At 37.6% G+C, this 17744-nt stretch overlaps 1 protein-coding gene across 3 annotated transcripts in view; it reads left to right on the plus strand.

The window, feature by feature from the left end:
• The window catches only part of AUTS2 (activator of transcription and developmental regulator AUTS2), a 1108223-nt gene that overhangs the window by 489991 nt on the left and 600488 nt on the right, over positions 1-17744 (plus strand). For all 3 annotated transcript variants that reach the window (XM_032430787.1, XM_032430788.1, XM_032430789.1), the window contains one exon: positions 8570-8665. In XM_032430787.1, coding sequence (XP_032286678.1) covers positions 8570-8665 — 96 coding nt within the window. The remainder of the gene's footprint in view (positions 1-8569; positions 8666-17744) is intronic.

Genomic DNA, 17744 nt, shown 5'->3' on the forward strand with positions numbered 1-17744 from the left:
AATATTGTCTCAGAATTTCTTTTTATTATCAAAATCTCATTATCAGAAGGCTAGAAACCTTGCCAAAGCAGTCAAACATTCCTTCATCAAATTATTGTTGCATTGTACACATGTACTGCATGTGAATTTCTGAGCTAATTTGAAAATAGATTTATCTTTTAGTGCACAGTCATACCCAAGGAATGCCAAACATCTTTTGTTCATTCAGGCTTTTCTCTTTAATTACATTCTTGTACATCCTTCCTCCCCACACCCTATAGTTTACACTTCCTTTCCAGTAGAAAATGAAGTCAGGTACGTTATCATGCTTTTTGTCAACATAATTCAACCTAGAAATGGTACCCAAGTTGTAGATAGAGATGTGAGTTATATATCAAACCCTGCTATTTACACTTCCATTCTCTTCCCTTCCCATTATTAAGTTATAAAGAAACAGTATCGTAATAGCCTCTTGGCTAAATCATAGAGAGTTATGATTCTCTTGATAAGCTGTAGAACATTATTAAGTTCTGCTGTCTGGGTTGAGTGTGTCTATTGGAAAGATATCAAAGTTGGTCAGATTGCTCTTGATTGTCTTAATTGCTTCTTGTTTATGTTTGAAACTATGTAGTTAGATTGATCTTGGCTTATTTTCCTCTCTTTATTAACTTTCAGGTTTATTTTTACTGCTACAAAGTCCCCCGAACCCCTTAAAGTGTTGAATAATGTATTTGATTGGCAAGTGGAAGTGATTCGATAGTTTCCCTTTCCAAGCTAATAACACAGCCTTCGAGTTATTATCTGTGCCATACCTTAAATATTTATTTGGGAACATCACTGACACATTTAGATAAATGACACTCCAAAGTCCAGGCATGTCCAAGAACCCTGTTTTATTTTGCATTAGTGAAACTTTACTACATTGGAATGATTTTATAATAAATGGAGTTAGAAGCAGTTTCTCCTTTTCTTGTCTTTGTAAACCCCCTGTGGTAGGCAGAATTCCAAGATGTCCCTCAGGATAACTTGCCTCCTGTTGACTCCCATGATTAGATTTTTGTGTAGCGTAGTTGACTTTAAGGAAGGGAGTTTTCTTCCCTGACCCTGACCTAACAGGTAAGTCCTTTATTAGGAACTGTTTCTGGAGTAATGATGGAATCTTTTACTTTTTAAAAATAAACCTCTGTATTGTTACATGTCCTGAAATTTACTTATTGTTAAGTGTACAATTTAATGAGTTTTAGTAAATTTATAGAGTTATGTGATCATCACTGTACTCCAATTTTGGAACTTTGCCATCAACTCAAAAATTTCCCTTATGTCCATTTGCAAATTGATGGTCTCTTACATTCTTGTGAAAAATTCAGTTAGAACTTGGTGAACTACCCTTTATTATTAAATTTAATTTGTTGTATTTATTCAGATTTTTGCAGCTCTTTTAACTAAAAAATAATCCCTTAGTTCCCTTTGTGTTTCATTTATATTATTGGATTTTGGCACAGATTAGCTTTGCATATTTTTCTTAATGCTCTGAATCAAATTTTGCTAAAAAATTTTAAAAGTTTACACTATTTATGATTTTGACAGTACCATCATAGAATGTTTAGTACTATAATTTAGAAATGTGTTTATTTTCACATTTTTATAATAATCATTTTTATATTATCACATTACATATTATTAAATTATCACATTATGTTTCTACATTAGGTTTTGCTCTTTGTCTCTTTTTATTCTTAGATTTGTAGGAAGTATGTCTCTTTTAATTCTGTGGGTTTCATTCCCATTTATACTCTAGTTTATTGATTGTGTCCAGTACTTTTTCAATTCATTATGTACTTTTCATTTTTTAAAAGATTTATTTATTTATTTTGAGAGAGAGTGAGAGCAAGAGAGAGCGAGTGCACAAAAGGGGGTGGGGGTGACACAAGGAGAGAATCCTCAAGCAGATTCCACACCGAGCATGGAGCCTGATGCAGAGCTTAGTCCCAAGACCCTGAGATCATAACCTGAGCCAAAATTGAGAGTCGGCCACTTAACCGACTAAGCCACCCAGGCACCCCTGTACTTTTCATTTTTAAAATTTCCTTTCTCTAATTTTCCCTGCCATTGCTTTTTTGTCTTCTTTTTGATCTCTGTAACTAGCTTATTTGTTTCTATTATTTTCCACTTTTTAGAAAGTTTAGAAAGTTAACCTCCAGCACAGAATTTACAGCATCCTGTAAATTTTTTTTTTTACGTATTTATAGTTTTTATTTTCTTTTAAAATGATGTGTTTGTAATTTTGTCTCACTCAACTGTAATTGTGGAGAGAATTTTTTTTAAGATTTTATTTACTGGACGGGCAGAGAGAGGGAGAGAGAGAGCACGCACAAGCAGGGGGAGTGGGAGAGGGAGAAGCAGGCTCCCAACTGAGCAAGGAGCCCGATGCAGGGCTCAATCCCAGCACCCTGGGATTATGACCTGAGCCGAAGGCGGATGCTTAACCAACTGAGCCACCCAGCTGCCCCATCTGGAGAGAATTTTTTAAAAGAGGTTTTAAAAAAAGATTTAAAAAAAATCTCTAGGTGAGATTGTCATTAATTTTTATCATAGAGGAGACTGCTAATGTGATTTCTACATTTTGGAATTGATTTTGATGTTCTTTGTGGTCTGGTCCATCTGCATCTGGTACTGATGTCCTGTGGGTGCACTGAAAGACTTGGTGTCTGAGAATTACCAAATTCACTACGTACTACTTATGTCAGACTGAGCGTTTTAACATTTGTGTCCTTTCCTATGACTCTGTGTTCTTGCTCCCTGATTAGTAGAATGCTAAAGACTCCCCATCTCCATTTTCTTGATTACTTAAGATATTTCTTTACTTTATACATTGGCACATGAAGGTTTATAACTTTATCCTTTAGTATAAAGTACAGAAGTGTAAAAGGTAAAGATACTTTTTATAACTTTGACTTGTGACCTCACCTAACCATTTATTTCTAATCCTTTGTCTTTTTTCCCTCTCTTTTTTTAAACTTAGGAGTTCTCACTAACAAATAATTGGATATTTATTTATTTAGTTTACCCAACAGATACTAGATGTCCTTGCTTTTTTAAAAAATAGGGCTTGATCTATATATATTATTACTACAACCAATGTACTTAGTCATATGCTTTTGCTTTCCTGCTATTTCCCTCATTTTCTGAATATTCTCAGTAGAGAATATTGATAATGATTTTAATCCTTTTCTATTTGACAGTGATTAGAAGACATTATTTTTAATATCTAAATTTTACTAATGGTTAACTCTGTGGTTATCAGATCCTTACTTAAAACACTTTCTGTAGCTACTGAAGACAATAAGAAAATAGTTTTTGATTCTGTGATCCCAGAGAAATTTTGCACAAATTTCTTGTCCTGCCCTTGTTTCCAGAATTTAATGTTTAGCTTTAGGCACAACTTGTTATTGTACCTTTAAAAGTACAATATATTAATAATTTCTTAAGAAAATGTTTTTTTTCTGAACTTTATAATTTTGTATATAGAAGTTATTTCCTGTCAGCTTATTTTCTTGTGTCAGCTTTTTCATTAAGTTCTTTAGTTTGGTTCTGTTCCTCTCATCTTAAATATCTTTTAAAAGCCAAGGAATATGATAGTACAGATGTACTGCAGCCACTGTGGAGAACAGTATGAAGGTTCTTCATGAAGTTAAAAATAGAAATTCCATATGATCCAGTAATTCCGCTACTGGGTATTTACCCAAAGGAAATAAAAACTAATTTGAAAAGATATATGCACCCGTATGTTTATTGCACATCATCTACAATAGCCAAAATACGGAAGCAACCCACACGTCTATTGATAGATGAATGGATAAAGAAGATGCGATACACACACACACACACACACACACACACACACTGGATTATTATATAGCCATGTAAAAGGATGAGGTCTTGTCATTTGTGACAACATGGATGGACCCAGAAGGTATTATGCTAAGGGAAATAAGTCAGACTAAGAAAGACAAATACCATACTATTTCACTCATACGTGGAATCTAAATAACAAAATAAATGAATAAACAAACAAAAAGCAGAATCAGACCTTTAAATACAGAAAACAAACCAATGTTTGGCAGAGGAAGGTGGGATGAGGGGATGGGCAAAATGAGAGAAGGGGAGTGGAAGATACAGACTTCCAGTTGTTTAGAATGAATAAGTCACAGGAATAAAAGGTCCAGCAAAGGGAATACAGTCAATGGTGTTATAATAGTGTTGTGTGTTGACAGATTAGGTACCTACCTTTGTGGGGAGCATAGAGTAACATATAGAAATGTTGAATTGCTATGCTGTACACCTGAATCTAATAAAACATTGTGTGTCAACTATATTCAAATAAAAAAATGTAAAAATCATACAAATACCACCCAACGTATGGGGAAGATTCCAACAAATAGGGAAAGTTTCATTTTGAAAAAACAAAACCAACACTTTTACAAGATTAAATACTTGCTGTTTTGATGTTAGGAATGTTACAAAATTTCATTGAGAAGAAGAAAAGTCTGTGCTTATTGACATATTTTTAAAACCTTGTGTGGAGTCCATTCAGATCCCTGCAGAAAGCTCAGCAGTCTGAGATAGGATTTATGCTGCTTTGAGGAACCAAAACGGTGGTAGGAGATTACTTTTGGATGCTTTTCTGCATTGCAGTGCATAATTCACATTTATTCCTTTTGAGTTTCAGGCATAGGTGTCTTCTCCATATACTTTATCCTTCTGTGAATTTTGTTTGAAGAATTAATGACACCTACTGAGCATCTAGCATCTTGAGCTCTCCATACTGAAGCTGAAAAGAGTAGCATAGCCCGGCTCACAAATCTTGGCAGGGGTATACAGAACTGCTCCACCTTCGCTGGGTCCAGGGTGATGGGATTTCGTTACATGTTCATTAGCAGCGATAAAACCGTGGATCGTTATTTTCCTAATTAGTCATTAATAACAGTTAACTCTAACAAGATCACAGCTTCAGAGTTTTTGAATATATTGTTGACAGTGAAATCTAATGGAAAACAAGCCAGCTTCTTATGTTTTATAAAAATTGTTAATCTTACTGATAGGATTACTACCACTCATGCCAGATACTAGCTTCCTTTTATTTCATCTGTTTTGTTCTAAATTCGGATGCCTAAATTATATAATATTCTGAGGGGAATAAACTTCTGGAAATAAGAGTGAATTACAGTAATTTTTAAATAAACAAGGTATTTTAAAGTATCTAAAAGGTGATAGTAAGAAATCTCGTTGCATCTGTTTTAGCAAAAGCTTTCTTACAACAGCCGCCATGGATGCTAGGACAAATCAATGCAGGCGGATCGATTTTCTTTAGGTCTTTAAATGTTTAAGCCAGCACCTGGCCTTTGTAATGTCTCTTGGTTGTAGGTAATAGCTGGGAATTTCAGGTGAAGGATTACAACTTCTAAGTTAGCTGTGCTACCCCAAATGATCCATTGGATATGGCTAAAAATGCCAGTTTTAAATGTATTCATGGGATTAGGAATGAATACTTCTTTGCCTGAAATCTTGTGGTTTAGCTTTAGTACTTACTGTAGTCAATCCATTTCTTTGAAATATTGAGCTGTCTGACAGCTTAAAATCCTAAGTTTCCTTTAAACTTGAGCCTGGCTTTGGAGGAGAAAAGGGTGGTGTGCGGGTGGATTTTATGTAAGGCTCTCCAAAGAGAATTCACTGAAGTGCTTTTGCCCGCAGGGCACAGGGAAGGCCAGGAAGCTGTTTCGTCTCAGTCCTTCTTGGGTTTTGCCCTTAGCCTAGATCAACATTTAGCCAGATGATATACATCAGAGCCACTGAAGTCTCTTGTCAGGCCTGTTGAAGTCATCACTTTCCTTCCATGAAGAAACATGGAAGAGACCCAAATGCAATGTCCAGATTTTGGGAAGCCAGGTGGATGGATATAAGGAGAAATCTTTATGCTCTTAAACTGTTAATTCCCTGCTGGGTGTTTATTTCTCATCTAGCTTTGAGGGGCTGAGTTTTTATAAACATCTCTTGATCAAATATCACCTTATAAGATTTCTTTCTTTGTGAATGAAGTCACGTACCACAAATATATTAAAAACATATTCTGTTGAGAATTACTAATATACTTGCAGACTCATTGTTTCCATGTGAAATGCTGACATCTAGACGGGTTCTAAGAAGTAAATGAGAGCAGTAAGCAGTACAGACATGGATTGAGTCCTAGACCTCTTGCCTAATTCTGAGCACATCATTTGCTCTATTTGTTTCGTCATTCACACATCGGAGGTAGCTTTATCTGCATTTACTTAACTCAGATATCCAGGAAGATAAAAATTATGACATGGCCTACAAAATTGTCCACTCCATGTATAGGTTTTATCATAGGTCAGATTTATTTAACAGTAAGCCTTTTCAAACTTGAAAATGTATCCTAATTATCGAAGGCCTTTAATGAAGAATGATATATTACCTAAACTTTGAAGGCATATCAAGAAAGCAAGCAAGCAAGCAAACAAGCTAGCTAGCTCTTCAAAGAATATAGTGGATCATATCTGAGCTTTCAAAACAGTTTTGACCTGGAAAGCACAGAGAAGGTGAGGGTGAGCTTTACGGGTTGAGGAAATCTAGGGTGAATAGACAGATGCAGGACAGAAATGGACATGACATATTCAGGAAATTGAGAGAAAGTGATTTTCATTTTAGATTAAATTCCCCTTTATTATAAGTATAAAAACGAAAACTTGAAGAGAATGACAATGTTCTGAACTTTTATTCCATAGTAATAAGAAAAGGCTCATATAGCTTGCATCTGAATTAACTTAGAATTAGCAGATTTAGCAGTAATTTAGAAGGAAACTAAGCACTTAAGGGCCCAGGAGGATACAAACTAAAATGAGTATCATTTTTCTGGGTTCCATTAGAGAAGACTTCTGGAGAAAGGGATTTTTAGAAGAAAGTGATAAAAGTGGATTTGTAGAAAGGTTGAAAGCAAAAAAAAAAGAATGCTCTGTATAGTAGGGATTTGGGGACAGCTTATTAGATGGTGTGACCCAAAGTGGGATCTGAACTGCAGTTTTTAAAAGAGGCACATTAGACAGGGAATGCGGATTCAGATTCATTCTCCATTTGTCTTGGTTCACATTCCCCTTTGGCCCCGGAGCCACATGAAAACCTGCAGGCAAAAATTTTGCTACCTATTACTTGTTCTTCTCTCTGAAATTCTCTCCTGCCCAGAAGCATGGGGCTTGTGTTTTGTTTGAGACTTTCCATGTCTGATCCATGTACCCCTCTGTAATGTTTCTTCCTATTTCCTCCCAGAAGGAAATCTCTGTTTCAGATAAGACTCCTTCTGATCATTTCCTAGCATGTTGCTTTCCTGCCTTTGCTTTCTGCCTCTCTCCCATCAAGAGTATCTTCCCCTCTCCTCTCAGCCATATGAGCTCAATCTGCTTTTAAAATCCAAGGCTTCAGAGATTACTTTTCTTCCTCATGTCACTGGCTACTTTTTGGTGTTCTATTTATCGTGTATTTCCTTATGTTGTTATATTTGCCTGTCTTGCAGTCTTTCTCTTGCTCGATTGAGAATGTTATAAAAGGGCTATGAGTTGTAACCTGCATCAGATTGCTTGGGGTCTCTCCAAAGGTGGCCTGTGTTGATGATGACAGTGTCCGCTAATGGTCCATATGTGTGTGTCTCCTAGTCTCATATAGACTACTGGTTTGAAATTCTGTGTGTTTATTCATTTTAATGGGAAATCAGAGGTGGGTAAATGTGTAGAACTCTCTGAACATGAAAATCAGAGATGGATGAATGTGTAGAAACTGCTAAAATGTAAGCTTCGTAAGAACAGAGACTTTTTTTTTTTTGGTTTAGCATCATATTTCCAGCTCTTACTACCTGGTCCAGATGTGGCACTTAATACATACTTGTTGAATGAGTTGTGGCTTAATTACTTAAGCTGTAGGTCTTAATCTGGGTACTCTTAAATATCTGTCAAGAGACCTCCAGAATGTCGTCTCAGAAATCAGGATCAATGTCTTCCCAGTGGTGAAAGAGTAACACACAGCATCTCATCATTTTCTCCTAGGAGAAGAAAACATTGTTGTTTTTTGTTTTTTGTCCTGTTTTGTTGTATTCTTTCTTCAGAGGAGGACAGAGGAAAGGTGGGCAACCATAGTTGGTGTAATCTGACTTTAGCTAATTCAGTGTTTTTGGTCTTTTTATTGACAAAAAAGCTCCCCGTGGAACAGAGGACAAATCTGAGGGACAATTACTTTCCAAGATTCATGGACCTTTGTTAGATTTTTGTCAAGTGTTTTTTTTTTTTTTTTTTAGGCTTGCTCACTCTTATTTACACTGACATTTTATGGTAAATGTTTTGCTTATCCTTCTCCATGTTTCTTCCTATGGCCACCTGCCTGGCACGACTCAGAAGCTGAGAAGAATGTTAAAATGCAGGACCTTAAGTTGTTCACTTTTGACGAGACTGGAAGAACACGGGGGCAAAGAGCAGTTGTGTGGGGAGACCACTGACTTTTTTCTTTTTCCTTTTCTCTTTGCCTTTAGCTCAAGCCAGGCCAGAACAGCTGCAGGGACAGTGACAGTGACAGTGGAGAATCCAAGGGCTTCCACAGGAGCAGCTCTCGGGAAAGGCTCAGCGATGTAAGTTTAAAAAAAAATTGGACAGCCTGGTGATTGGTATTAAGGAGGGCACGTTCTGCATGGAGCACTGGGTGTTATACGCAAACAATGCATCATGGAACACTACATCAACAACTAATGATGTAATGTATGGGGATTAACATAACATAATAATAAAAAAAAAAATTGGACAAAACCACCGGACCACACATCGCTTGGGTCAGGTCTCACTTTCCCAACACTCCTATCCCGTCCCATCACTTGGTCTATGCAAGCATTACAGTTCCCTCTCTCTCAGTACACATGTTTGAGCCTGGCCTGGTGGCTTCATTCTGTTTTCTAGTGTGACCCAAAATGTGGTTTAACACATAAAAAGTGGGTGGGAGTACGTGTCACCTTAGAAACGAAAGATTACAAGGGGAAGGGATAATACTTTTATTATCAGTGTGGCAAATGAGAAAAGTAGTCCGACAGTTCTACCACTGGAAGATGACATCATTTAACTTTGGGCTTTTTGTAATTTCTTCGCCTGTGAGATTGGTAACAATCCCCGTCTGCCATTTTATTTCTGTTGGAAGGGATGAGTGACCAGCCACTTACTTGGCAAGAGAAGGAGTTTTATTTCCTGACTGATTTCCAAAGGAAAATGCCTTGTGATAATGTACTATACCTCTTGAGGGGTCTGTCAGCCCCCAGACCTGCCCCTGACGACTCTCCAGCCTCCTATCTGCCAACAGGGCAGATTCTCCTTTGCCGCTCCCGGGAGCCACCTGATCCTCTGGGCTCTCTTGTTTTCTAACCTAACATGATACAGAACAGGATTCTTGACCCTGAAGCAACACTGGGAAGCTTTCTTATAAAATGATGAAGTAGGGAGACATTTTTATTAATGATACCAATGAAGGAACATTAACAGATTAACTGATATAGTACTCTCAAGAAAGAGACAGAAATTCAGAGTCTCTGAGTTTCAAGAAGAATAAGCAGAGCTAGGGCATAGAATAAGGAGCAAAAACCTTCACCCCTTGTCTCCCTCCTTTTTTAATACTCTAAAGCAGTTGTCTTCATCCTGGGATACAAGATGATTCGGTGTGTTGCAGGAAAAAAATATTAGAACTTATTATTTTTTGTCTAAAAACAAATGAAACTTTGCTAATACTTAATTTAACAAGCTGGGAGTAGTTCAAGTATATAATTTATAAACACCTCTATGTTCGGAGTGTGCTCAAAACTTTTTTTAACTGAGGGATGTTCATAAGCATAAAAGGTTGGAGCCCACTGCAGGACATTGAGTCATTCCATGTAATCTCCCATACATTTCTCCATCATCCAAGGTGGACAGTCCCAAGACATACCTCTCAGGAAAGTCTGAGATATTTAGAATGAGACTTGATGTATGGAACATTGAATTCTTAAAAGAATTAAGTGGAATACACAAAATATAATTATTTTTATAATACTCTTAATATTAGATAATTGCCTCCTCTTCTTCTAATAAGGTTTAATATCAATTATATAAATAAAGAATATAACAGTCTTTTGCTGCGTGGGTATGTCTGTGTATAAGAATATTTCTTCGTGTGTTTATATGTTTCATTAACTTTGTGATAGAACTATAAATTATAATAATAAAGCAGTATTTCTTACCTAAGTTGTTAAAAATACTTAATACTTAAGTAGCTCCTCTGAGCTTTTGTTTTTAATATGAGATCTCACTCACCCTGGAAATTATTCCAGGATTAGTTAATCATAATTTCATCACATGGTGGAGAAATGAAGGCCACGTTAAGTCAGGGGACAAGAGTACAGTATTGTATAGTCATTGAGATCTTTTGACTGGTTGCCCTGAATTCACTTTCCATGAGATCAAAAGAAATTGGCAAGAGATATTCTGTTCATGGATACGAAGACTTAATATTGAGATTCTACCCAAAGCAATGTACAGATTCAGGGCAATTCCTCTGAAAATTCCAACATCCTTTTTTGCAAAAATGAAAAAAAAAAACAAAAACAAAAAACAGATACTCAGATTTCTGTGGAATGGCATGCGATCCCTGGTAGTCAAAACAATCTTGGAAAAGAAGAACAATGTTGGGAAACTCACACTTACCAGTTTGAAAACTTAAGCAAAGCTATAGTAATCAAAACAGTATGATACTGGCATCAGAATAGATATACAGACCATTGGAATAGTATTGAGAGTCCAAAAATGAATCCATACATCTATAGCCAACGGATTTTTGATATGAGTGTTAAGTCCATGCAGTTGGGAAAGAATTCTGTCTTCAACAGATGGTGCTGGGACAACTGATTTCCTTATGCAAAAGAGTGAAGTTGGACCCCTGCACCACATCATGTACACAAATTAACTCACAGTAAATCAATGGCCTGAGTATAAGAACTAAAATCATGAAACTCTTAGAAGCAAACATGGGTCAATTTCCTGATTTTGAATTTGGCAGTGGATTCTTAGATATGGCCCCCAAAGCATTATCAACAACAGAAAATGATAGGAAAATTGGACATCATCCAAACTAAAAGCATTTGTGTATCTCAGAGGGCATTATCAAGAAAGTGAAAAAAAATCCCTACAGAATGGGAGAAAATATTTGCAAATCATAGAACCAGTAAGTGTTTTTAATATTCAAAAATGGGCAAAGGACTTGAATAGACATTTGCAAAAAAGATATACAAATGGCCAGTAAGCACATGAAAGAGTCTCCTCGTCATGGTCATTAGGGAAATGCAAATCAAAACCGTAATGAGATATCCCTTTACATCTACTAGGATGGTTATGATAAAAAAAAAAGTGGGGGAGGAATAAGTGTTGGCAGGGATATAGAGAAATTAGAACCCTTGTACATGATGGTGAGAATGGAAAATGGTGCAGCACTGTGGAAAACAGCTTGGCAGGTTCTCAAAAAACTAAATATGTAGTTATCATATGTCCCACCAATTCCACTTTTAGGTATATACCCAATCAAATTGAAAATAGTTAGATATCTCTATGCCAATTTTTATTGCAGCATTATTTACACTAACCAAAAGGTAGAAACAACCCATGTCCATCAATAGATGAATGGATCAACAAAAAGTGGCATATATGGACAACGGAACATTATTTAGTCATAAAAACGGGATAAGTTCTCATTCATGCTACAACATAGATGAACCTTGAAAACATTATACTAAGTGAGTGAAGCTAGTCATAAAAAGACAAATATTGTATGGTTCCACTTATATAAGGAGTGTAGAATATGCAAATTCCTAGAGACAGAAAGTAGAATAGGAGTTCCCAGGGACCAGTCATGGGAGTGGGGGAATGTGAGGTGTTGGGAGTTACTAATTAATGGTTTGAAAGTTTCTGTTTAGGGTGATGAAATAGTTTTGGAAAATTACATCCACAATGTTGAGAATATAATTAATGCCACTTAAAAATGACTAAAATGTCAAAAAAAAAAAAAATATATATATATATATATATTTTTTACCACAATAGAATAATGTAAAAAAAAATTGGGGCTATAACAATCCTGCCAGTCTATGTCAAGATAGTCTATGCAATACTTTGAGTTCATGTTGTGTATTAATTATTGAAATTCATACCCTTTGCAACAACAGTATCAAAATATGAAAGGAGAAATGACCAAAAAAAAAAAAAAGAAAAAAGAGAAGTAGTTGGCATTTAGTGAGATGTTCCAGAACCTCTAGCCACTTATTTCCTTTGCATGAGCAGTTCTGAGGTTGCAAATTCTTACCTCAGGCCTATTGCAATCCAAAATTTGCTGAGATGAAAGCCTTTGACAAATCAAGCCACAAAATAATTTTTTTTGGATACCAGGGCAACACCTACCCACACAGTATTTTAAAAAATAAAGATGCCCCTACTTTTTCTTTAAAGGGAATTAGTAACTAATTACCTTAATGACTATCAGAGAATGAGGAGCTGGAGTGAAGGACCGCTGCTGGTTTTGTTCTGTGTGGTTTTACCATGTCACTCCTTACCATGCTTGTGCTCTCATTACTTTCTTGAACCTATGGGAAATAGTTATTATTAACTGTTCTAAGGCCCTCAGTCTACTAATCATGTCATCTGTGTCCTTTCCATGTCTGTTTCTGTTGGTTGGTTTTTCTCCTCATTGCGGGTTGTTATGTCCTGTCTGTCTTCTTTGCATGCTTGACAATTTTGGGGGGATGACGAACATTTTAAGTTTTTCTTTATTGGGTGCTGGATGGTTTTGGTTTCTAAAAATTTTCTTGAGCTTTTTTCTGGGATGTAATTATGTCATTTGGAAATAGTTTGATTTTTTCTGAGGTTTGCTTTTATGCTTTCTTGGGTGGAACCAGAACAGCCTTTAGGCTAAAGCTCATTTTTTCCTCAGTACTGAATACTCTGCCCAATTCCTGACACATTACATGATGTTTTCCAAACCTTGCCAGCCGGTAGCAATACCAACTATTTTCTGCCTTGTGTGAGCTCTGTGGCTTGTTCTACCTGCTCCTCTCCGGTGGGTGTTCCCCTTGCTTGGGGTACTTTTCTTTTAACACATGTGCCTAGGTGGATTCTGGTGAAGACCAGAGGGGGCCTTTTGCAGCTTTCATGATTCTGTCCCCTTCATGTGTGGAGCTCTCTTCTCTCCCATCTTCTGCTTCGCAAATTACAGCTGCCTTGGCTTCCTCCAGTTATCAGGTCTGTCTTCTCAACTCAGGGGTACTTCTGGGCTCCATCTTGGCCACCTCCCCACCCCCGCCCAGTCACCCTACTGTGGCATGAAAACTCTGCCAGTAAGCTGGGGCAGTTTTCAGGGTCATTCATCTAACTGGCTTCCCTTGTCTCTGAGATCACTGTCTTGCAGTGCCGATTGCCCGGTTTCTAAAATCCCTTTTCTTATACCTCTGTCTGGCTTTTTTGTGGTTGCTTAAGGTGGGAGAATGTATTTGGTCCCTGTTAGTCCATCATGCCCACTCCTGGTTTTGCAGCTGAGATAAAAATTCCCCTAAGTCTTCCACTCACTTTTGTTACTTTTAGAAGCTTTGGCAATTGAGACTTACTCCCAAGTTGCAGCTAATGAAGATATTATATTTTTCCAGCTTAGTTATTTTGAATTGGACAGGCAAAAAGAGTAAGAAAAAAGAATTACAGCGTAGCTGGAGGATTTGACTCATGGGTAAAGCTTCAAAACCAAATGTGCTTGGCTTTTCTAAATTACGTATTCCCAAACTGTATTGCCAGAAGGGAGTAATTGTCTACAAGGACTCTCAGATTGTCCACATCAAGGAGACATAGTAACTTGTTTAGATTAGTCACTAAGGAAAAAGTTAAGGGAAATAATTGAGTATATAAATATTCATGATGGGTTATTCAGGGGGGACAGTATTGCTTCTGACGTACACAGAATTTCATAACTGAGGAAGTTGTCAGAATTTAGGAGCTAAACGTACTTATAAATTTAGTAAATAAAATTGTCAAGTTATGAACTGATCCTGGGCATCCATTATAAACACACCAAGTTTTAAAAGCAGTTTAGTTATTTATTATCTGCGTGACCTTGAGCAAAGAACTTGATCTTTCCAAGTCTTGGTTTCTTTTTCCGTAAAATGGGGATAATTTTACCTACCTTGTAGGCACATCCACGGTGCTCAAAAATTTTTATCCTTTCTTTTGCCTCAGATTTAGAACTTCCCTTAGGAGCCTCTCTGCCCTTGTAAATTTGAATTCTTTTCAAGTGTCAATTTGACAAGCCCTCCTTATCTCGATCATGACAAACGTGACTCTTCCTCTCAGATAAAATCCTCGTCATCCATCACTTGTCTCCTCAACTCTTTTTCTCAAACCAGAACCGTCCATCCCTCTTACTTCCCTGTCCTGGTTTTGGAGCCCGGAGCTGGTATCATCAGGGTCAAGCTCCGTTCCCTCCTCTGTCTCACTTATCCTGTCTATTTAGTTGCTCTCCTTTATCTACTGGCGGTATTTGTGAAGAGGTTTTTGGGTACAATTACATCCTCCTTGACACTGCTGATACGTTAGATGCCTCAGCAGGTGTTCCATGGAGGATTCCTGTGGCCTCTCATGAGGTCATCTGCCCCATCTCTGTTTCCTTTGCCCTGTGCTCTACAGTGCTTCCAGAGTTGTTTTTCCAAGAATCCGAGCTCGCAGTTAAACTTTCTTGTTTAAGATATTTTGGACGGAGTCCACACTCCTGAGGATTGTCTGCAGAGCCCTCCACAAGGAAGTCTGAAGCTTCCCCTCCGTCGTCCTTCCCTCCCTCTACTTGCCCATCGTTGTATCTTGTGCTTATTCCTCTGATCCACCATTTTTTTCTTAAATAGTATGCACTTTCAAATCTTCCTACCTTTGTTTTTTCTTTTGTAATCCTTTTTATTTTCTTTTCTCTTTTCCTTCTGCTAGCCCCAATGTCACTTTCTCTAGTAAATTCTTTCCACCATCCTGTGGAAGTAAACTTCTTTAATGCTTTATTGAAATGAGTATATGGATATGGCTCATTTCTCTGTGAACAGTTTTTTGGGCCAGGTTTTTGGTTATGAGAAGGGAGAAAAATATAATACTTTTTAAGGGCTTAAGACCTTGAAGGAACTGAAACATTTCAGAAAATCATGAAAAGGGACTAAGTTCTAGTAAGTGTTGTGCTAAACAGTTCTCTAATCTGATCTGAAGCCATGTACACCATTTAACATCATAGTTGAGGCATTTTTTTCTGCATCTTTTTGAGACACCCTGAAACTCCCCAGGTTTGTGGGTCTCAACATGCCGTCGTCATTCATTCATTCATGCAAGCATGTGTCTTAGCCTCCTTTCTTCCCACCCTCCCCCCAAACCTTTAAGGAGATTTTACTCCATGTCAGCTTGACTTGCTGCTATTAAAGAAGAAACAGACCCGGGCCACACCATCCATGAGTTTCCCTGTAGTTAAGAAGAAAATCTGATCTAAGCCAGTTCTGTAAAGTACTCTTGATGTTCTGTTTCTTCTCTTCTCTCTCTTTTTAAAATTTGTGTTAGATTTTCCTTTTCTCTGACAGTGTGTTCCTGCCTTTTTCTATTCCAGAACCATACATTTACGTGTTTTCCTGGATGTGTCAGCAGTTTGATTGTCCAGAAATATTTACCAGATACCTTAAATGTGTCAGGTACAGTTTTGTGCACGTGAGGTTGACTGGTAAACAAGATGAAGTCTCCATCTTCTTGAGGCTTCCATTCTACGGGGGGGAGGCAAACAACAGACCTGTGAGCAAACAGTAAAACTATTTCTGAGAGAATACATTTTATGAGGTAAACAAAACAGCGATGAGGGGTGGAAGGGCACGTCTTGCTGCTTGAACCAGGGTGATTGGACAAGGCCTTTCTGTAGGTGATGTTTGAACCGAAGCCTGAATAAAGAAAAGGAGGTAGCCCTGTGAAGATCTGTGGGAAGAGCACCCTGGATATCAGGAGCAACAATCTCAAGAGCCTGAGTCAGGAGCAAGCATGACATGTTTGAGGGAAAGAAAACAGGCCAATGTGGCTAGAATCTAGTGACTGAGTGCAGGGGCTGATCACACGATACCTTCTAGTGCATGGGAAGGAGATGAGGCGTGGCATTAGTCTCCTGGGCTGCTGTAATTGAGGGCTACAAACTGGTAGCTTAAAATAATGGAAATTTATTACCTCCTAGGTTTTGAGGATAAAATTCCAGCATTAACGGTGTCAGCAGGGCCATGAACCCTCTGAAAGCTCTAGGAAGGATCCTCCCATTTCTCACCTAGCTTCTGGGGGCATCTGGCATTCCTTGGCTTATAATTACGTCACTCCACTATCTGCCTCTGTTTTCACCTGGCCTTCTGCTCAATGTGTCGCTTTGTGTTGTCCTCTCTTCTTCTTGAAGTATAGTAGTCATTGGATTTAGGAACCACCTTAATCTAGTATGACCTCAACTTAATCACATCTGCAAAGACCCTTTTTCCAAAGAAAGTCATCGTAGTGCTGGCTTCTGCAGCACATATCCCAAATAAGGTTGTCATATCATTCATATCACTCTGAAGAGAAACAGAACCAATAGTGTGTATAATCGTATACAATTAGGGAGGCTGATATGTCTCAAGATCTGTAGTCAGCAAGCTGGAAACCCAGGAGAGTCCGTGGTTAGTTCCAGTCTGAGTCCAAAGGCCTGATCACCAAGAGAACTGATGGTATAATTCCAGTCCATAGGCTCTATGGCTTGAGACCCCAAGAATCCACATTTCAGTTGAAGTCTGAAAGCAGGGAAAAAAAACCATCCTCCCACCTCATGTGCAGTCAGACGGAAGAATTCTCTCTTACTCTGAGGATGTTCAGTCTTTTGTCCTGTTTTTGTTCTGTTTGGATGAAGCTCACCTACATTAGGGAGGCCAGTATGCTTTACTAGGTCTGTCAATTTAAACGTTCAACTCATACAAAAACACCCTCACAGTAATGCCCAGAATAATGTTTGACCAATTATTTAGGTAACCAGTGGCCTAGTCAAGTTGGCACATAAAATTAACTCTTACAGTCATATTCTGAGGTTCCACGTGGATATGAATTTTGGGGGGACACTATTACACTAAACCCACTATATGTTCTTTTTAAAGCCACTGGAAGATGTTAAAAAGAATGTTGTTATAATTTTTATTTTAAAATGTTTATTTGCCCTTTATATGAAACAACAGATAAAGGTAAGGCCAAGAATGCAGTGAGGGAAAGAAGCCAGAAGGGACTGAGTATAGATGAGAACCGGTGACCACGTGAAGTGGGTTGGAACAGAGGGTTGAAAATTGAAGTAGGAAGGGTCTATTTCCATACCTGATGCTTTCGTCATGCTGTTGCCCCTCCTTTTTAAATCATATCTACTACTTATTAAACACCAAAAACAATCACTAACAAGAATGATGACAAACAAAAAAGAAAAGCAAATCCTTTCCCTAAATATCACCTACGCTAGCCTTCATGTTCCCTAAAATTTTTCACGATTTTCTTGTATGGAATTATAAAAATTCTCAGTTGAAAAGCTAATTTTATTATATATTTGTTTATTTCTTATCTGTAGAATTTTTTGAAGTATAATTAATGTACAGTGTTATATTGGTT

This window comes from Phoca vitulina, unplaced genomic scaffold, assembly GCF_004348235.1.
Source record: "Phoca vitulina isolate PV1807 unplaced genomic scaffold, GSC_HSeal_1.0 scaffold45, whole genome shotgun sequence".
Lineage (NCBI taxonomy): Eukaryota > Metazoa > Chordata > Mammalia > Carnivora > Phocidae > Phoca > Phoca vitulina.